Genomic DNA, 22,303 nt, shown 5'->3' with positions numbered 1-22,303 from the left:
TCACAGGACAATTTAAAATCTTATGATGCTTTTTAGTGTCTGCAAAGCTTATTTTAGCAAGTGTAAAACACCTGTATTTTAGGAAGTAATCCTCTGAGCCATTGATTTGTAATTGCACTAATCATTTCTTGATGACTTTATGTATGATAATAAGGTCCTAAATCTGCAAAATGAACAAAACCTTCAAAATGAACTAATACATAGTGTTGCCCTTAGCTTTACAAAGGAAACAAGGTGCAGAACTTTCTTTGCCTTGTTGTGGATGTAAAAACATGTGTAATAATTCTTCCATCTGTTCTTTAGGTCCTGAGGAATCAGATTTCAAGTGCAGCCCAAATTTCATCAGCTGCATTGGTACCAACAAATGCATCCACTTGTCCCAGCTCTGCAATGGGGTCTACGACTGCTCTGATGGCTACGACGAAGGAGTTCATTGCAGGGGTGAGTGGAAATTGCTTTAACCTCAAATTTCCCACTGCACTTTCTTTTTTGAGTTCAAGTAGAACCAGAATTTACTCCTTGGGAATACATATAGGTATATATCAGTGTGTGAATATGTGTAAAACAACCAAAAGCGAACTGATAGAAGCATATTTTAACATGTGTTTCCAGTTAGTTTTTAAAAATATTTTTAAAAGCACAGAGAGATTTACAGACATTTCCCTCATTAGTTACTAAGCTTATATGATGGAAATCTTCTATCAAAAGAAGGATGAGGAAACTCTTTACAGAGCAAAAATTGGACAGCACAATGTTTGCCAGAAGGATTTTTCTTTTTCTTATAACTTCTGCTTAAAACAACTGCCAAAGAAAACGACTGAAAAATATATAAAATTTGCTATGAGCATTGTTTTGCATGGAGGAGTTTGTTTCAGGAGGGTTTTATGCAAATAATCCATTGTTTAATAGTGTAGTCACCAAATTCTGACAATGAGAAATCTCAAATATAAATTGGTGAAGGTCAGCTATTTAATATCCCAGCTCTACTGAGATGACTTTTTGAGGTCTCCAATGGGGATAGTTATAGGCCCAAATCTTGGATACCTTGAATCAGTTATTTTTAATCAGTAGATTTCCAGATGAATGATTGTTGATGATGCTCAACACATCTCATGAGGAACTCAGAGACAGGTGCTGGGACTTCTGCTGCAATCCAATATGACAATATACAGTGAAAGATACAATTAATGGCAGAGTTCAGAAAGTTAAATTAGAATTTAAAATTTCATGTGGACATATTTTCAGAGCTGTCAGAGTAAAATCTAAGCCCACACCAAAAATAAGCCATATGGGAAAAAAAAATAAAATTAGAAAAAAAAAAAGAGCCATATGGAATTAATCAGCATAATACTGCTGATTTCACAAAACTACAAATAGTTATTTTTATAAAACCAGGTGAGGATACAGGCTGTCATAAAATATATGAAAATTCTTATTCATAGTGATAGGAATCATTTCTTTTCTTGAAGGCTCAACTGTTTTATAGTTCTTGTTCAATGAGCATTACACAACATCAAAATTTGTGTCAGCATATCAGGTTTAGCACTGGGCCCAGCATCCAAAAAAAACCCCAAAAAAACCCCCAGAATTTAAACTGGCCAAAGCACTTTTTGGCCTATACTGAAACTTTCTGAAGTTGCAGGTAAGTGCTTTTCAGAGAATAGTATGGATTCATTAAGTTCTGTTTAAATTTATTTTCCTCAATATTTCATGTATTTTTTGCAAATTACTCTAGATTGAGTAACAGAGGATTAAAATTTTTCAGTGCTGAATAATTATTATAACTGTCTTATATTTTTATTGTATTTTAAGTCTTTAAACCACGAGAATAATGGAATCAGAAAATATATAGACTAAAAGTAAAATCCTATGCTAGTGACAATGAAATATGTTTCCTCTTGTTGTTGTACATGTGTCCTGTATTTTGGAATGTGATACCACATAAAATTCCCAATCTGTATTCTCATCCTTTTAATTTATGCTCAAATACACCTTGTAAGGTTCTTGTTGATTCCCACTCATTTCTTTATGAAAGAACATACATGGATATGAAAGCTGCCCCGTGGGAAAAAATAATGTCTGCTTCAGTAAATCACCATAGAATTTAGTTAGACATTTTAAATAAATGAATATTGCTACTAGACCACACAGAACACCTACATAATGAAGTGTGACAGTACCTCTTCATCTAGGAAATGGTTAACAACTCATTAATATCGATTTTTGTGGCAGTTCCATATTTTTACTTGTTTATTGGGGGCAGAATTGAAATTTTCAGCGAACATATTTCAGTCAACAGAGCCAAAGAATATAGAAAACCATACTTTTACATTATAATTCTGTAGTTTGTCACAAACAACTGCCACTAAAGCGTCATTATGTTACATTCCTATGTATCAAATATTTGATTCGATTTTCTTATAGCTGTAATTACTCTCTCTTTCTCTCTCTCTCTCTCTCTCTCTCTCTCTATATATATATATATGTTCATCAGAAAAATGTTTGGGTAACCTTTGAGTCATTCCTCATTACCTTCTGAGTCTTGAACACACAAGTCACATGTTGAACTCTTTTATATGGCCAAAAGTTTGCAAAGTTACTTCAGAAATCCAGCCAAATCATTAGCTTTTTCTGTGTGTTACTCAGAAGAGTGGCATTATCAATTCTGCTGTAATTAACAGTGTTCATGTGGAATCTGTGATTGAGGAAGGCAACAGCAATTTTCAATATTGAATTGCCACGAGCCCAGTTGGTCACAGAGCTGTGTTAAAATAATCTCTTGCTGGGGACACTGATCATGCTGTGTAAATAAGTCACAGTCCAAGCACCAGGAAAATCAGTTTTGGTTTGAAATATGGGGGTGTCACCAGGGCAAAGCCCATTTCAGTGCACAGGTAACTCCAAAGGGGTGAAATCTCTAAGAACTAATGGAGTATAAGCATCCAGTAAGGGGAATTATTCTAATTTCTTTCTCTAAATTTAACATTCTCATGTTAATTTATTATTAACGATCTTTTAGACTTGCATTCAGGCCTGCACCTTTCCCTGGCAAGGGAAAATATGGTCATTGCTCCAGTGTGAAATGGTAATGTATGGGAAATTTCAAGGAAATAGTAGTAAATACAATGACATTCCTGTATTATCATCTTTTATTTCAGGCACATATTCATTTTTTCTGGTGAATGTAATGCATAAATTCAGGAGAGGTTGTGGCAATATGAAATAAAAAATGTTTTATTATGCATGGTTGTTTCACATTATGTGCTCCAATGTCCTTCAGAGGAGAAAGGGGTGTGTAATTCCCTGGATTTGAACCTCAGAGCATATAATAGTGATAAGACATCTGTATTTAGCCATTTTAGATTCCTTTAATTTTTTATCTAATTGAAGAATGCTTTAGAGAGGCTGAATAAGGGAAAAATCAAAATATATATTAACCCCTCCTGTAAAGCTGATACTGGGGCTGTTCAGCTTTATGAAAATTCCAACAATTCCACCACGATGCAGCCCTGCTGGATGGGGAGTTCATGCCCATCAGCTCCTTGGGGAGTTGTTAAGGCTCACATCAAATTTACCAATGCCAAAACCAGAGCCAAGCTTGAGTAGCTCTAGTTGAAGACTGCTCCAGATCTGCTCTTGGCAATTAAGCTTCTTTTCTTTGACACACTTCTTCAGCTCCTTTGGAGAGCCAGGCCTTTATTTCAGCTGCATTTGCAGCCACTTTTCCTGCTCAGCTGAGCAATGAGCTGAGAACTCTCCTGCCCCACGGGAACTGCCAAATTATTGCAAATTGAACTTTTTTAGCTCCAAGTCTTTCCTTCACAGGGTTCTTCCCAGTATGGGGCTGGCTCTGGCTCTGGTCAGTTAAATCTGGGATCATGTGGCTGCAGCTTATACCAGTCTGATTGATTTTGAGGTCTTTTGAAAGCTAAAATACTTTTTTTTTTTTTTTTTTTTTTTTTTTTTTTTTTTTTTTTTTTTTTTTAAATCCTCCTGAAAGTTTTAGGAATGGCTCAGGCAAATATCTGTCATGGGATAGCTGGAGTTACCTGGCCTCGAGTATGCAAAGCATGACATATACTTATTAAGATAATTTCTAGAAAATTACAGTCACAATCCCATTAATCTTAGTAAAGGGGTTTTCTTTTGTGTTTTCTTTGTTTGGTTGGTTGGTTGGTTGTTTTTTTTTGGTTTTGTTTTTTTTTTTCTTTTTTTTTTTTAATAGGGCTGCAGAGGTGAGTTGCACAGTTTTATAAATCAGTGCTTTATATATCTGTATATGGCACAAAATTGAAAGCGGTGTGCCAAAATCGGGGTTTGGTCTGAGTTAGATCTATAGGAAACTAAAACTTGTACAGAAAATTGAGATATCCTTTTTTAATTCAAGTCTTCAGATTATTTGGATCTTTATTAACTGTGATCTGAACCACAATCTCTGAAGTCTCTAATCAATAAAATATTCAAGGCAAACTCTGGATAATTTAGTACTGAAAAACTGCAGAACACATATGAAGAAGTTTTGGCCAAAAGCTGTTCTGTTTTAGCAGCCTGTAACAAGAGTATTATTTTTCTGTTTAGGCTTTTGAATGAATTGTTATCAGAAGATGAAGATAAATGCTGCTTTTTACTGAATCATGTTTTGTTCTGGTCTTTCTACAGCTGTAATAGTGGGAAATTTTAAGTAGTGTTTACTAGAGGGGAAAATACAAATTTCAGAATTTTGAGGAAAATTCAGACCTTTCAAGAATGACGCAGCTAGAAAACAGAGATATGGACTTATATTTAGATCCTAGTCTTACTTTTTTTTTTTTTTTCTTTTTTTTTTCTTGTTGTTTTTCTTTTTTTTTTTCTCCCTTTCTTTCTTTCTAATGAAGTTGTGTAACAAGGTAACAAAACCCCCCTAAAACAGTCAGTAGTTATAAATATCCCTCCATTTTCTCATGAGAGTTTTTCTGGAAGTGATGCTCACCTGCATCAGAATTCCCTGTGAACTCATTTGATTTATTCTGGCAAGCTTTAAATCACTCATCCTTTAAGGCTGTGATGTACAAAGCATCACATTATTGAATCCTTGAACCCCCAGGAGATCTCCCAGAGCTCCTGATGGACCAGTGAAACCGTCAGGTAACATTTGGAATGATCCCCACTGTGACCACTCTGCATTCTGCATCAAGGTTTTCACTTGGCTTATGAGGCAGAAAAGAGAAAAAAATGGAGGCATTAAAATAAAACAACTGAGTGTTTTTGTTTTGGAACAGAGCTGATAGTAAAGAACTCTATTTGTCTGGCTGAAAGCTCAATTTGCATAGTTTAGTATTGCCATATCTCCTCATTTCACCATCCAAACATCCAATTTCTTGTATATTACTGTCTTTCCTATCTTTTTGCCTCAATACAGCATGATGTAGCTCATTCAAATTAGCCAAGGTCATTTAGTCTATTCTACTGTCAAGACAAAGAAGTCATGGGCTTGGTGATTTAATAACTTTCCATCACAAAATCCTTTTGCAGCCAAGCAAATTAGAGGAGGCTGGTGGGGGAATGAGCAGTGGAAGACATTTGAGTGATGTGATTTCATCCTACCTTGATGGGCTGCTGCTGAAGAGGTTTTTTAGGCTAGAATTCACAAAGGAATGCTGCTGTGAAGGTATCAGCATTGTCTCTGTGGCAAATTAAGTGTAGGATTGAAATGTTTGGCCATTTATGATGATAACATGTGACATCAGATCATTAATTGGTACATAGTTAGTAAAAAGAGTTCTGGTCTTGTCCATTGGAGGAGCAATGTGTATCCTGTCTGCTCCCAATTGCAATATCTGTTTTCTTGAGAGGAAATGTTGGCTATTGTTCCTTACTGGTGAAACCAAGTGTTGGTCAGACCCGGCCTCCCTGAATACAAATTTTGGTCAGTTTTCTAGCACACACATTTAAATACACACGTTTTCTTCAGGGCACAGAAACCATACTTGCAAAAACAAATGTAGTGTGGGATGGTTAATCCATGGAGTTCTGCATTATGAAAAAGAGGAGTAAAGATTGTAACTCAGATATTTCATGTTTCCTATGATCCTGTTGCCCAATAAAATGCACGAAGTGTAGCAGAGATGTTAATCAATCATATTTGAGACAAGGTGATGGTAGTTAGAGGGCCAATTAGTGGTCATTAACTGGATCATGGACAGGGCTGCAGAAACCTGAGGAAAGCAGCTATGGTCAGTGACTCGGGATGGGAAGGAATGATCTGAGAAATCTTTGTTCTACTTACAGGGATTTAAGTTAAATGCTATTTATTGTTTCCTGATGTTTCTGTTTTGAGGCTGTCCTCTTTCGAGAAAACAAACATTTAAACTCATACTACGAGCATCTCCTTTTCTGTTTTACTCAATACATTTTATTACCTTTCTGTTGATTAATGTGTGGAGTTACCTGTTAATTTGTCCCTGTTAATAAACAAACAAGCTAATAAAACTCCTTAAGGAGTAAGAAATGCAACAAGCTTTTTGTATTAATAAATCTCAAAGGATTTTTATGAAGATAAACACTCTGGGCACAATCTCTGTATCAGGAATTCCAGACATGTTTGCATGGCAAAAAACCCTGACACTCCTAAACTCTGCCCACAAGCAGGAATTGTAGCTGCTGCCTGGCTGCCATTAGATCACATCACACAGAAAATCTCAACTGCACTTTCAATATCCGGGCATCAGAGGCAGCTTTTCACCCAGCAGAGACTGGGACCTGGCACCAAAGGCTTGTGAAGCTCTGGAAACCTTGAGGCGTAGGGAGAACGGCAGCACAGGGTCTGTTTGGGGAGATGGGATAGTTCAGACATCCTGAAATCTTATTTAGAAGGAATAATGTTTTTTTTCAGTTTCCTTTTGGGCATTTTTTTCCTTTTTTATTTTTCCTTTTTTTTTTTTTTTTTTTTTTTTTTTTTCTTTTCGGGATATACATAAACTGTTACATTTAGATCTCTAGTGTGAGAGTTTTATTACTATTTCTTGCATTAACTAATAGTAAAATTATATCTGCGGAAGAAAAACATATCTGAGGCATCTGCCCATCAATAAAACATGTCATTAAATTTCCATGTACTCTTTTTCCAGTGACATTATTTGCCTATTCATTGCTTCATTCAACAGTGTTAAAATAATTGGGCAACCTGGTGTTTGAAGTGAGGGGAAAAAAAAAAATGACAGGCATGTGTGCTGAAAAACGTGATTTTGGTCCTCCTAGAGCAATTTCTAATGTCAGCCTAAATTTACAGAATGGTATCAAATTGGAGACAGAGAAGAAGAAAGAAAAGAGCAGATTCTGGGGCTAGCATCACGTAATTTGTCAGAAGTGCAGTTGTCAGTTTTCTGCCCCGGGAGCCCTCACCAAGCTACATTGTAAGACTTGGTTTCCAGTCCTTCCACTCCTTGCCTGGGGGGATTTGACTTCCCAGCTCCTGATCTTGCCAAGGTGAATAAACAAATAGGAAAACTACATCTGTTCTGTGAAAGGGGTACTTTTGCTCCTCGGGGCTCTTTTCCCCGAGCCATAAACGGTTAAACATTTATTGTAGCAAATCCTTGAAGCTGCAGGAGTGTTCATTTGCATTTGAAAAGCGAGTTCTGGTCTCTCGCTTGTTCCCATCTCAGCAATTAGCTGTGTGTTGTTAACCAAAGTGGTAAATTCCAGGAGCTGGGGTAGGAGTATTCCTACCTGGAATGCAGATGCCTCTGTTCAGCATCCACCTGCCTGACCACCTGTGCACAGAACACAGCAGATTCTGCCTTTTCACACACTGTAATTCATAGCTGAAACAAGGAGAAACCATTTTTTTTTTTTTTCTTTTTTTTTTTTTTTTTTTTTTTTTTTCTTTTTTTTTTTTCTTCCAGACAAGGGCTTTATTTCCCTACCGTTCCCCTCTTCTTGCGTTTTTCAATTTTAAGCTCACGGAACTGTATGAGCCAAAAGCCCAAGTCATTCTCAAACTGTGTGATGTAGTTTAAAAATTAAAATTTGCCATCATTTCTGAGACTATGATAAACAAGTCAAGATGTCACCAGCAGTTTTAAGTGAGATTGATAGTACTCAGTGGTGTGAAGTTTGCTTTGACACATGGAGAAATTACTCTTGCTCCTCCACTCAGAAGCAAGAACATGCACAGAGTGTACAAAAACTGATTTTCAGAATTCATTATACCCTCTCAGATTCCAGTCATCTTTTCTCCACAAAAATCTACTAAAGGGTAACTTAATCTTTAACTCACTTCAGTAATGCACATGATTTTAGTTATATGACAAATGTACAGATTGAAATACTGTGAGATGTAATGGAGTAAGTTAAAAATTGTGGGGAAAAGGGGGAAAAAAGAATACCTGGAAGCAATCAAGTGAAACAGAAAGCTGGGGTAACACAGAGCCCAGCCAATAGGAAGGTTCAGTATAATACTTTATTTGAGGGATTGTCAAGCAGACCTACTTTAAATCAGTATTCTCTGGAACTATGTCCATCAAAGAATAGGAACCTGTTCCCAGTGCATTGACTCTAACAAGAAAAAAGAGTTTTCCAGAGATTCCATAACCTAAAAATATTTTATCTTTTGTGAAAATGGGTGTGTTGAAAACATTGTTGCTATGCATGGATGATAGGATATGAGCTGTGTACAAGAAGGGAAAGGAAAAAAACAATAGCTGTGATGAGACCTGAGTCCTACTGGAATGAATGGCAGCATTTCCTTGGGTTTAGGCTTCTAGACTGGGCCTATCCAAACAAACAAATAAAAAAGGATGCCTGTTTAATCCCTTCTATTCAGATGCTCTAAGCATTTACATGTGGAAAAAAGAAAAAATAAAGGAAAAGAAAAGAAAAAATTCTAAGAAATTGTTCCATCTGGAGAAGAATAAGCCATATTTAAAGTTAGAGATGTGATCATGACCCACTCTGCAAATCAAAAATATTTTCTGACACTTAACTGCTGAAAAAGGCTGCTGTAATTGCACTGGCTGTTCTCTTTCTCTTTCTAAGGGTGGTATATACTGGTAGAACAAATCCTATGAAATCAAACTTTTTGATACTACATTTAGCAAATTTCTAAAATATTTTCTCTCTATCTAGTCCTTCTTAAAGCAGCAAAGTATCAAAAATGCTCTTTGGAAGATAAAGTATCTTGTTCATAGGATGGATTATTGGAACAAAATACCAGGGCCCACTTTCTCAAAGGAAGTGTTGGCCACTAGGATTAAAAACGAGGAAAAATTAGCTGCAGTCCAGATTATGATTCCAACAAAAGATTTATCCCACTTTTCTGACTTTAGTGACACTTTTCTGACTTTTCAGCTTTGTTTTCACACTCATGTGAGTGAGATTCCACAACAGCTGATGTCACGTTCCCAGAGCAAGACCAAAAAGGGAGAAAATGTCTGTGTCTTGCAATAAAAGAATCATTCATAGTGCTTCCAGCCCCAAACACATTTTTTAGCCCAACTATACAGAAGGTCAAAATCCTCACTCATTAAGAACTAAATATGGTCTTTTTAACAAATGCCCTGTTTAATTACCAGCAGGCAATTCAGCACAATTAGTTGCTGTCTAAGATCCCTTTTTTTTTTTTTCTAATGGTCTTGCATATTTCATAGCCTCTTTCAAAACCATGCATCAGAGAGAGGACCTGTTACTTGTTTAATTGACTTTTCCCCTCTCTTAATGATGTGCATCTCCTGGAATTTTAGCAGAGATGAGTCCAGCTTACAAATAAAATAGAAAAAGAAAGTTCACAATACTGCAGGGGAAGAACATTTGATTGTCTTTTAGCAAATTGAGCATTTTTTAATCCACTGAAAGACAGTGAAGCAGAGTTGCACAAAATATTTACATGCAGGTAACTTTTAGGTTTCTACAGGAAAGACACGAGTATAGTTTTACATTCTGAGACTAATGGCACACAATGGCATCAGGAAGATAAAAAAGAATGGGAATAAGTTCTGTTCTGCAAAATGTTACATAAAATGAGCACAGTTACATTAAAACAAAACTGTTCAGACATCCTGAGGACTCACATTTAAGGTACATGGACACTAAAAATACTTCTGTGAGGCACAACTGTTCTGCTTTCTACCATGAGCTGACACTTATAATTTATGTTAAAAAATAAAAAAAAGTAATTAGTTATAAATTTAAGTGGACACAGTTTGGAGCCCATACTTCTGTTTTATGGCAAACTTGAATGTCCTGTGTTCAAAAAAATGTAAAGTGAGCCCTTCAGGAAAACCTGGGAATGCATCCTGCCCTTCCCATGGGAGCTGGATGTTTTGATTTTTAGTGACGAGAAAAAATAATCCAAACAAACCCAAACCAAATCTGATGTTGGTCACAATGTCTGCTGTTAAAGGATAAAGCACTGTGCTCTTCAAACTGCAATTTCTCTCTCTTGAGCTTAATGCAGGTAAAAAAAAAAATAAAAATCTGTGTGGCTTTTAGTGACGTGATGGGGGTGACAGTTCAGCTGAAGGAAAATGGGGATCATGGAGGGTCCCTCTGTGACTGAAGGGGTTCCTGGGTCCTACACACATGTCCTGTTTGGGTTTCCAAAGGAGAACCAGATGAAAGGCAGAAAAGATTCCCTTACATGATCCCTATGAAGAATCAGCCTTTCTGCTGTTTGAAAACTTTTCATTTTGAAGTCCACCAACATGTGCTGGATTTCTTGTTGTCGGGAAACTGCAGCAAATTCAAGACATGAATCATTCCAGTGCAAAAAGCAGTCAAATTTTTGGGATATAAATTTCATGTTCAGTGCAGAAATTTTCAATCTCATGATTTATATCTCTTAAAAAGTCTATTCATTGCTTGTGATATTTTTTCTCCTTTTTTTTTTTTTTTTCCCCTTCTGCCAGTCCAGGATTTTTTTCTTTCTTTCTTTCTGATGCCTAAGGCATCTAGAGCTGAGAAGGAGCCATTTGGAAAATGCCTCAGGTTTTCTAAGACTCATCACAAAGTCAGAAAGGGTCCTTGCTGTATCTAAAGGATATATGTGCTCCATATGATCCATCCCTAAGGACGTACATAAATCATACCAAGTTGCCAGCAGGCAGCTGGAGAGGGAAGCTGGGCAGGATGGAAAGGCACCCAGAGCTGGACAGAATTGGGTGGGTTTGTACCCCAGCTCTGAAAACGTCCCTGGGCATCCTGAGAACAGGCACCAGAGAGCTTTGAAAGGATTTATCCCTCCAGCATATGGAAAATCAGTCTGCTGGCCTTACTCTTGGTGTTCACCAAAGGAGCCAGGGAGCTCTTTCCAATAGATGGACTGTAAATAACAGTAGGAATTGCTGCTGGCTTGTGTTAGCAGGAGTTAGAATCATCCCCCAACCAAAAGTAATGTGAGTGAAATACAATTATTGTTAAGGGGTGCATCTGCAGGCCTTTGCTTCTGGCTTCAGCTGCAGAAGCTCTGCTCACAGGAGCCTTTTTCCCCTAATGAAGGCACAGCTGTGCATTTAGGGATTGACAAAGAGTGTGATTAGGAATTCTAGACTTCCAAAGCCGTTTATCTGCCTTCAAAAAGAGTTGTTGGTAGCGACTGATTCTTGGAGAGATTTGTTATTGTCTTGTGCTGAGGGCATTTCTGGTGGTGGAAGCAAAGAAAAGCTGTGGCAGTTTAGTAAATCTTTGCATTGTCTAGAATTTATATGGTGCTTCATTTGATGTTGGGGTCTGGATGAGCAAGTGAGACGCTGTAAAATCTGAAAACATTCATTCAAATAGAAATTACTGAGTGTTTCTTTACTTTTAGTTGGAATTTTTTTTTTTTTTTTTTTGCCATTTCTTGTCTCATCCCTGGTAGTGGCATTTGCCTCCAGGAGAAGTGGGCTCAGCTCAGGCATCCCGTGCTGATTCTGGGCAGAACCTCCTGTGCTGTGCACTTCTTCAGCTGTAATGCACCTTTTATCCTGAATTTCTGTTCAGGAGCTCCCCTCCCTGCATGGAAGGATTATAAATGGAGACCATAATCTGTTTGGACTATGTAAAATATGTCTGAGGCTTCCAAGGAGCTGACAATGCTGATGTTCAGCACTGTGAGTTCTGCTGGCTGGTAGCTTGGAAATGTTGATTATAGTGCTAAACATTGCTCGTACTTGCATCTAGATGCTAAAAAGGACATTTTTCGGGGAAAAAAAAAAATGTGTGGCAAAAATATAACATGATAATTGATTTTTTTTTTTCTTAATAGCCATTGGCCAACAAACTAATCTAGATGATTTTAAATTTTGCTGTGTACAGAAGGCTAGACTATTTGTAAATTAAAAAGTCAAAGGTGAATTTTAAAAACAACTTGATATTAGCTCTTTAGCAAAACACCACAGACTCTGCCTGATTTAATGATAAATAGAGGTTTTGTTGTGTTCCCATGCTGATGTACCTTAAGAAGAGAGTTGCAGAAACCTCCACTGAATCCATGCTGTACACAGGTGTTTACTTTAGGAAAGGTCAGACAATATAGAATGGAATTAGAATTTAGAATTTTGAAAAATTAGATTTTATCATTACTGGAAATTAAGAACAAATAATACTTGATTCTTTAAAAAATTTAATTTAAAATTTGAAAAGTGCCTGCATTTGGATGAGAAGTGTTTTGTCCCTTTGATATTATCATGGGAACTCTTCCGTGCTACCTGCAAAGCACAGATAATTGATGAAATTGGTTGTTCAGTTGATCAAGAACCTTCTGGATGTGGAGGAGGTGAAGGAGACCTGTGAATCCAGGCAGGAAAATGCCCAAAGGAGAAGAAGAGCACTGTGCTTCCTGAAATCACAGAGTTCAAATAGGGAATTTTCTTCCTGGTGCATGTTTATTCTTCTTGGGTGTTCTCCTCTTGTTTGCTCGGGACAGATTTTCCAGTGGGCAGGAAATAACCAGGAGCTGATGGATGAGGAGGGCTGGTCAGAACCTTTGAAAGCACATCTAATGTTGCTTGGAATAAACAGCCAGGCCACTGTAAAGCAGTACGAAAATTGTTTTTCCCTCAATCCATATATTTAAAAAAAGAGATATGTGTCACAAACTGCAGTGTAATTACTTTCAGAATCTGGTGCAAAAACTTCTCTAGTCTCCTCAGAGAGTAATTTAAATATGGAAGTTTTCAAGGAAAAAAAGATGATCAATCCAAAACATTTCAGGATAAAGTTTTATAATTTTTTAAAGTTTATTAGAATTAATAATATTAACTCACATTTCTTGTCAAAAATATTTGTAAAAAATATGTTTGTTAAAAACTGAGGGTATTTGATACCTTTGAACTCAGTGATGTTCTGGAAAACATGGAAAGGTCTAATTGTTCTGTGTGAAATGGAGTCCTTGGCACATGATGCAGTTGCACTGGCCATGGTATTGGCTGCAGTTTCCTTATTTCTCTTCCCAATTACCTGCATAGCTGGTTGTTCAAAGATTGGAAGTTTTCTGTGACAGAGGAATACTTGACTTGACAGAGGGGATGTGGATGTGCAGTCTGAACTCCTGGGCACTAAGGTAATAATGATTACCTTGTAATAATTATGGCTAATCACTCCAGAGACAATTATCACACACTTAAGTGTGTGCATAAGGGAAAACCTGGGGTTGTTCCATGGAGCCAGGATCAATGAGCTGTAAGAGACCTCAGGATGGAATACAAACAACCTGGCTGCTCAGAACACTCAACAGGCCCTTCAGTGACAAAATGCACTAGCAAGAGTAGGGAAAATGCTGCCTCCTGTGCCTCAATGAAAAATAAAATGATTTCTAAGAGTTTTGATTGATCTGGAAAATGAAAGAAAGTTCAAGGCAGAAAACATAGCGCAGACAAAAAATATAACAGTGTTCAGCACTTCAGTGAGAAGAAGCAGAAGTTAAGGAAGAGATTTTAAAAGAATTGTTTAAATGTTTGCTTTTTTCCCCTTCCTTTAGCAGTTTGTGTAATAAGAATCAATGGCTATTTGCCTTTTAAGTCCCCATAATCTCTTGGTGGAATGAAAATTTGAGAATAAGTTTCTCTGGCACAGTCAAATGCTTTGTGGATTTATATTGATGAAGATCTGTAGCCTCTTTGCAGTGGTGATATGTGCTTTTAATCCATCCATCTTTCAGCAGTGACAAAAAGAGGCTGTTCTCATTTTAATCATAAAGTTAACTTCAAAAAGGAGATGTCAGTAAGTAAAATAAAGTGATTTTCATCTTTTAATATCACTACAAACCTATTTTTTATTGATAGGTGCCAGAAAAGGTTGCAATCATTCCTCATGGCTTTAAAAAAGAGAGGACTTTATTCTGAGCACATTAAATCTGCACCAGTGGCTTTAAGAAGGTGACAATTACCATGTGGCTTTTGTTCCTCACAGCCAGGGAATGATCAAGTCCATAAGTACAGGATTTAGGTATTTTAATCATTGCCAGGAATACTTAATCTATTAATCATTTTGTTGTTGTTTGACTAATGTTCTGTCGTTGGGCTTGATTTGCCAATGCATTCATTTGTTGCTTGTTATTTTGTCATTGAGTTATAATTTCATTATTCTCTGACCTTCTTTGTCCTCTGCTCCTGCAATTGCAGTGTAAGGGTGGTTGATGCCATTTGGATGGAATAAAAAACAACCCAAACTTTTGTTTTCCAATGAAGCTGTGTGGAGCATAAATCCCAGCTAGCTTGAGCTGATCTGCTGCGATTGCAGCCGTTATTGCTGGCAAAGCACCAAACAATGAGACAATCCAACCTGGAAGGTGTCTGGGTAGGCAAGCAGCACAGTGAGCTAGGCATCTCCATCATAAATTCACCTAAACTGCAGTCTGGGGACTGTTGAAGTCTGGATTGTTTTAAAACTGATAAGCCAGATATGTTGTATATATGCATATTTTTATATTTCTAATATTACCTCAGAAGTTATTCACAGCAAAAGGACTTGGCTTCTGTCTAACTGCAAAATATCTGCTACACCTTTCCTCTTCTAATTTGGTGCTATAGATTGAAAATTTAAGATCACTTTTATTTTAGAGCATTTCAAAACTAATACTATAGAATAGTTATTCATAGGGTGAGGGAGAACTTTTTATGCCCTAATTCCCACTACATAGTAAAAAGCTGATGTAACATTTTGAAAACAGGAATTTAATGCACTTCAAAGTGTTTGAATTCCAATATTCTGAATAGTTCATGGTTACTCTGGTGCATTGATGTAATTTTCACCTACTATTCATATTTTACACTACTGTGAAGCCAGACATACTGCAAAGTCTGCCTTAGAGGGCTTCCACTTGAGCTGCAAATTAGATATCCTGAGCATTCATATATTATCACGTGTATCTAAACCCAGACCAAACTACTCAATCCTTCTACCCACTGCTAATACTACAATAACAACAATTAATAAGATAATGGATCTAACACTTGTGTGATAAACTCTTCTTTGGGATAATGGGACTGTATAGTAAAAAAGAAAAAAAGAAATATCAAAACCTTTCACCTCTGAGGGATTTTGTATCATTCATGTTGGAATCACAGGAGAGATGAGGAGATGAGAGAGACTGTCCTTTCCTGCCCTGATAGCCTCCAAGATAACACGTTTTTTATGATTAGAAAACTCACCTGTTCACCAAGGTTAATAGTGGTTTCAAACAGTGGCTTCACTTTGCTGTGTGTCCTGTACTGCAGGAGGATAATCACCTGTTAATAAATAGTTCTTCCTGACAGCTCTGTCTGGGCTTAACAGCTTAAACAGAGCCTCCATCCCCAACAGCAACACAGAGTTGTGCCTCTCTTCCAGTGTGTTCTCACTAATGGCCAGGGCACTGACTCCATGCCTCAAAACCTCACTGTAGAATTGGATTCAGCTCTGGGCCTGTCATTGAGGATGATTATTATCATTGTTAGTTAACTGCCTTCTCCATCTGTGCATCAACTGCGGGGAGATCCTCCCAAACAAAAACAAATCTGGCGGCTGCATGGAAATTTCAAGCAGCTGTGTCCTACATAGGTAGAGTTTTGTGTGTGCTGCTGCAAAATACATCACCACTGAGACCCTCCCCTGGCTCCAGGGGCATTGGCAATGTGATCTGTTAAAGAGAAAATTAACAGCACAATGAATGTTTGCTTTTGACAGCTCTTCTTTTATCTTATTTCCAGGGCTTGTGTTTGCTTTATTTCATTCATGTAGTGGCAGAGGTAGGAATGTTGATGTGCCAATGCAGATCCAAAAGTGTGTGGTCTAGGAACTCTTCACTTATTCACACAGTGGCACCTTGAGTCTGATTCAGTGCATATTACACAATTTGGCTCCTAAAAGCTGTGCATAGGGTGTTGTGTGCAGCATGGAGGGCAGTTTGGTGCCTTGCCTCAGTGGCCTGGGCTGTTGACAGGCATCAAAATGTTCCTGTTCCTCAGTGCCAGTGGGCTCTAGGGAGAGATGCTGAAGGTGAGGGGAAATGGAGAGGGATGGTCATGCCTTGGAGTAACCAAGAGCTGGGCCTGGCACTGCTCTGCCTCCCTCACAAGGGCTCTGGGTGTGTCCAAAACAGAGCCAGAGCTCCCTGGCTCAGGTTAGGGAGCACTGGTTCCTGTGGTGTTTTATCCCAAAGTCCAGGTGTGCTGCTTTCATTATCTTGACTATAATGTTCTGTGAGGTCTACACAGACTGAACTGTTATTAACTGCCCTATTTTACTTGTTCCTGAGCTACTGCTGCTAGCACCAGGGCTGCTGTAACAAATTCCTTTCCTTCCATCCCGGACATGGGTGCATTTCAGTTTGAGGATGACTCTTGGTTAGCTCGCAATTACTTTATGATCCTTTTGCATGGAAGATTGTCACTGTTCAGCACTGACCTGAATATTTTTCTTATGTGTTAATACAGCTGCTTGGCACTTTGAAGCCAAATTGAGGAATAAAAAAAGCATAACCTCCCACATCAAGGAGCTGTAGTATGAAGTGGTTTTAAGAAACAGTTGTGAAATCCTAATGTCCTGCTCATAACTTTTGATGTTTAGGAGGCTGATGCTTTGCTCCTATGCCCAGCCATAAGATTTGTGTTGTATAGGAGCTGCTGTTCTCCTCCTGGCAGCCCTTGGCACACATAGGAGGGAGGAAGGCTCAGCACAGAGGACTCTCAGGTTGCTGCACCTTCTCTTCGATGGTTTCTGAAGTGTCTTCAATCCTCATGCATTTTCCCAAAATACATTTAAATCTTATGCATGGAAATCAAATAGAAAAGAAATTACTTTCATTATGTTGGTTTTATTTGTTTTCTGACTTAGTCTAATGCTGAGGATTATTATAGCCAAAATAAATTGCACATTAGAAGCAGTACAACAAAGGTATGTACAGTTTCAATGGAAAGAAGTTGATATCAGCAAAAGTGCATAAATATGAGAGAAGCCCAACTGTGCACATTAAGGAGACAATAAATGAAAGTAGGCCATTTTTACACAGTTTTTAAACAAAATTGTTATTCATTACTGCACTGTCTGTGCTTTTGTCCCTTCTTTTTGCATTCTCCACCTACTCCTTGGTATTGATTTGGGGAATAATAATAGTAATAATAATAATCCACAAAAAATGATTTGTAGTTTGTGATAACAATTCACATGCTTGTCTAAAGAAACTGCACCCTTTAGAGTCCAACCACCCCAGCCTGAAGGTGGAAACAGACTTCTTGATCTTTCACTGTGTTGAGCTGTGTAATAAAGATAGCAGAGAGCAGCCAAGGCATTAAAAACAGCCACCATCCACTCCACATTCAGATTTCCTGATTTTTTATTCCTTTTTTTACAGCAGTGCTCACAAATTATCAAATGCATTGTTGTAAACATCAGCACATTATTGCCGTGGACAAGATGTACTGAAAAATCTATATTTCATGGAGTCTAAATTGTGCTGAACATCCAAAGACATTCAGTAGCTACTTCAACACTTCCTGCTGTTTTGTTTTTTTTTTTTTTATGTACTTCAGGGAAGTCATTTGGGATACTTGAGTCACCAAAATTTAAGGTGACATGACAACCCAGAAAAGCATTTCAGTGTCCCAGAGACACTTATGTGCCATAAGAAGAGCAGTAAAACAACTGAGAATCTCCGTGTTGATTTTGCCAATCTTCCTTACTCAACAATTCCATAAAAATAACTCAGCAGTTCCACATTTCACACTCTTTGCCCCTGAGTGACCAGCACAGTTGTGCTGGTGGCTGTGGGGCAGTGGAACCAGCAGGGAGCAGCTGTCTGTCCTGAGCAGGAGGGGTGACTTTGGGGGTGACCCCTGCAGCACAAAGGGGAGAGCAAATGGAGAATGTGCTGCTCTGATATTCCATACTGCACAGAATTAGAATCCTTTTTAATGATGTTCCTTTTCCCTTTTGTCCATCCCAACACTTGCTCATCATATCAGATGTGCTTTCTTTAAGGCCAAGCTGCAGAGTCTTTTCTGTTGCAACTTCTGACAGTTTTTACTACAGAGCTGGAACTCTAGAAGGGAAATCAAACCTGTTTCAGTTTTCCTTCTGTATGGAAAATCTTGCACTGCTACTCATGCTCAGGGAAACTCCTGGGAGCAAGGGCACAGGATTGCAGTGCCCTATCGAGAGCACTCCTTGGAACACGCCCGTGTTCTTGAACAGAGAACTCTTCTATTACCAGAGTGCCTATGCTCAGTTTGTTTAATAAAAGGAGGAGGTTTTTCCAGTCCATGACCTCTAGACTTGAGCTGGACATGATCCAGGGATTGCTTTCACACTTTCAGGCAGTGCCTACTGGGTGCCAACTGTCCAGTCACTCTGATTTGGAGTTTCTTGGCCATGCTGCAAAACCATGGTGAATCACACATTTCTTCACAAGGAAAAATACTTTGTAAAACATCATGGTTTATGTTTTCCAGTTGGCTGCAAAGCAGATTTACCTATTCAGATCACTGGCAAACGCCAGTCTGTCTCCTGACCATGCATTTGATCTGTTTCCTGCCCTGTTCAGAAGTGACTTGCTTTAGCCAGCAATTTGTGCATGCTCAGAAGTAAATCCTATACACAGAGCTGGTTTTAAGGGAAGATTTTAGGGTTTTTTCACAGCACTGCCCAGCACCACTTAGTATTACAAGACTACTACAAGTATTCTCTCCATGAAAATAAATTTCTGACGGTGGAAGGCTGACAAGAGCCAGCAATAGCAGTAAGTTAATGTAAGGAAGGCAGCAAATATGTATTCAACATAGATTTCATATTAAAAATAAAACTGGGCTTATGCACTTTGGTTGTGGATGAAAGGCTGAGACACCTACCATAATCTTCATTTAAATTCCATCTTCATTCCTGTTGGTCTGTAATAAATATGTGTTGCACAGGACAGTAAGTTAAAATAAGCGTCCTGCATGAAAATGTTCCAGTTTAGCTTCTCAGGTTTTGGATTAGAGGTTTTGTTGCTTTTATTTTTTGTTTTGTATGTATGGTTTTTGTGTGATTTTTTTTTTTCCCCTAAATGATAATTACAGGTATATAAACTAAATTTAGTTCATTTCCCCAGCTTTAACAGATGTTACATTTTTGCCAAGTATTCCCTGGACAAAAATTTGTGCATTTTAGTTATTTTAATGTTATTTAACTTATTAAGGATGCAAAGGAAAATAATAAAGACATTTCCTTTGAATTAATAGATTAAAATAACATTCTGTCTCCTTTCCTTTCCTTAGGCTTTATAGTTTAGCCATGCATTGATTAAAAAAAAAAAAGCACAGGAAGACTCCATGGGAAGAAAATGAAATCTGTAATGATCTCAATTATTCTTAAATTTTATCAGAATTTAAATTAAAATTCTTGGAAATTGGTGTAATTCAGTGAGATTATCATAGTTGGAGATGTATTACAAGGTCTGTATTTATTATATTCAGTTGACTGTATTTGCCACTTTCCTTTAGACTCTTGACAGAATTGCAAATGTAGGTAGACTAATTGTTGAAGCAAATTTAAGTTTGTGAAGAAGAAAAGACACTTTTCCTAAAACATGTCTGCATTTAAAATAAAAAAGAGACAGCAGGTTCCACAATGCAGAAGTTATTAAGATGTTATTTATTTACTAATTGGATAGTCTAGAGATGTCAACAGTGCACAAGGTCGTGTTAATGTTCTGAGGGTGCTTTTTGAGATTTCAGAAAGGTTTCTGCTTTATGTTAGAATGGCTTTGAGACTCTCAGTTTTTCCTCTCAGCAAAAAAAATGTAGTGATACCCTAAAATATCCAAATGCTGAATGGATCATTCTCAGAGGTATCATCACTGGGTGGACAGAGATGACAGTCAGGCCACAGTTTCAAGCCACAGCTGAGAGGGCATCAGACAATTTCTTTTTTACATTCTTTAAAAAAAAAATTATTTTACAAATAAAGAGGAAAACCAAAAGATATTTAATGTTTTTTCATGAAATCTGCTGCTTCACAGGGAAATAAACTGAAATTTCAAAGGACCTAAAGCATGTAGCTATAGGTCCTCTCCCTTATGATTATGGCACTGTAAAAGTAGTGTATTTGCTGACTTTCTCTTCAATTGGTGCCAATGAAATTAATCACTGGGTTAATTCTAACCCCAGTTTTGCTGACTCGCCCAAACTGTGCTGTCATATATTATTACAGCAATTTATACAGGCTGACAGTTTTATACTCCTGAGGTCGAAATTTTAAAAATGCAATATTATTTATACGAACGTGTTAAGTGACAAGAGAATTCACTAAATATAAAAGCATGGGCCAAAATTCCTGAGAGCTTTCCCTGCCTAAGTGACCAGCTAGTGAGATTTTATGTGTCGTTTCAGCCAGTTAGACAACTTGTCTCCATAAATCTCCTCAGCATCCAGCCAGGTGATAAAATTTGTGTCAGACATGACTGTGCTGTTTATCATTTCATGTGCAAGTTTGTACACATGCCCACTCCTCCCCACTGCTATTAGATCTAAGTAGACAAGTATGATCGATGTATCCTGTGCTAGAGAGCTGATCAATATATCTTCCCGTGCTAGAAAATAAAGATTTTAGGTTAACAAGTTGGTGGAATTCCACTGATCTTCATTGAGGGGTAGATTGTGAATTTCCCAAGAGGACAGAGTAATATTCAGAGATTATCAGTATGGTTTCTCCTGCTGAATAAACTCTCAATTAATATAATACATTGCCAAGAAGTTTTTGCCAAAGTGCGTTCTCTTCTTTTTACGAAAGACTTCATGGACACTCCAGAAATTTTTTTGGGATTTGTATGAACAAAAAAGAAGGAAATCTTTGTTAAGGAACAGGAGAACTCTCCCTGTCTTCCCTTCCATGATGAATAGTAGTTCTCCCCTTCTTGACACAGTACTGAATATCAAAACTTTGTGGATTGTTTTGAAATGGGAAGAAAAAAAAAAAAAAATAAAAAAAGGGCTCTGGCTATCCAGAGCTTTATACTCTTTTTGTAATTAGTATATTTTGCACTACAAGTGTTGGTCTTGGAAACAGAGGCCAGGAGCATCTCACATGGGCAGTGCCTTCTCATCACAGAAGTTAAGCTAGAGGTCTCAGGAGATCACTCCTTCTCTGTTATTGATTCTAAATAGACAAATCAAGATGAACAGAAAATTTCTAAATTTATTGTCAGAGATTTACCTCGAGTGTCCCTAAAGCGACACAATAGTATTTTCTTTAAGACTAAAACGTTGCTCATCTTGGAAAAAAAAAAAAAAAAATAGAATAAATCTTTATCAGTTGAATCTTGGAATGTTTAACAGTGCCATCTGGTGACCTCTGCCATAACGACAGCGGTGGCACTTGGAGCATCCTGCCTGGCAGGGTCTGCACAAACACCTGCGTGTTCCCAAACTCTGCTTGGGGACAACCTGAGATGTTTGGTATTGCTGCTTGTCTTCCTTCACTCTGCACCTTCCAGAACTGCCATATGCTGATTCATGCAGTCTTGGTTTTGTGTTAATAATATTAATAACACATTGGAATAATATTAATGGGATATTTTATGGTTATACATCTACCTGTAGGAAGGCACATGTGATTGTAGCTGGGTAACCACACTTGGCACAATTTCCTTTTTGAAAGGTTCCTGTGAGCTTGCATCATCTACAGGCAAATCCCTTAAATCTCATGTGGGGACCCCATTTACAGAGATTGATCTTAACTATGACAGTTTCCCTTCTTTTCTTATTCAAATTGATTTTTAATAATATTGTTAATAGTAAATCTCATACACTTATTTATAGTAAAATCTTAACCTTCCCCCCAGTGATATGATAGACATAATGTATATTTTTAATCCTTCCATGGTTTGTGCATTGAC

At 37.6% G+C, this 22,303-nt stretch overlaps 1 protein-coding gene across 1 annotated transcript in view; it reads left to right on the top strand.

Moving 5' to 3' along the window:
* The first annotated feature begins 272 nt into the window (after nucleotides 1-272).
* LRP1B (LDL receptor related protein 1B) overlaps nucleotides 273-22,303 on the top strand; it is a 368,685-nt gene continuing 346,654 nt past the window's right edge. Inside the window, exon 1 of the mRNA XM_088168291.1 lies at nucleotides 273-441. Within this exon, the coding sequence (XP_088024417.1) occupies nucleotides 273-441 (169 nt within the window). The remainder of the gene's footprint in view (nucleotides 442-22,303) is intronic.

The sequence above is a fragment of the Sturnus vulgaris genome, chromosome 7 (assembly GCF_052056855.1).
Source record: "Sturnus vulgaris isolate bStuVul1 chromosome 7, bStuVul1.hap1, whole genome shotgun sequence".
Lineage (NCBI taxonomy): Eukaryota > Metazoa > Chordata > Aves > Passeriformes > Sturnidae > Sturnus > Sturnus vulgaris.
The sequence above is the reverse complement of the archived record's forward strand: the minus strand, read 5'-3'. Positions and strand labels throughout refer to the sequence as shown.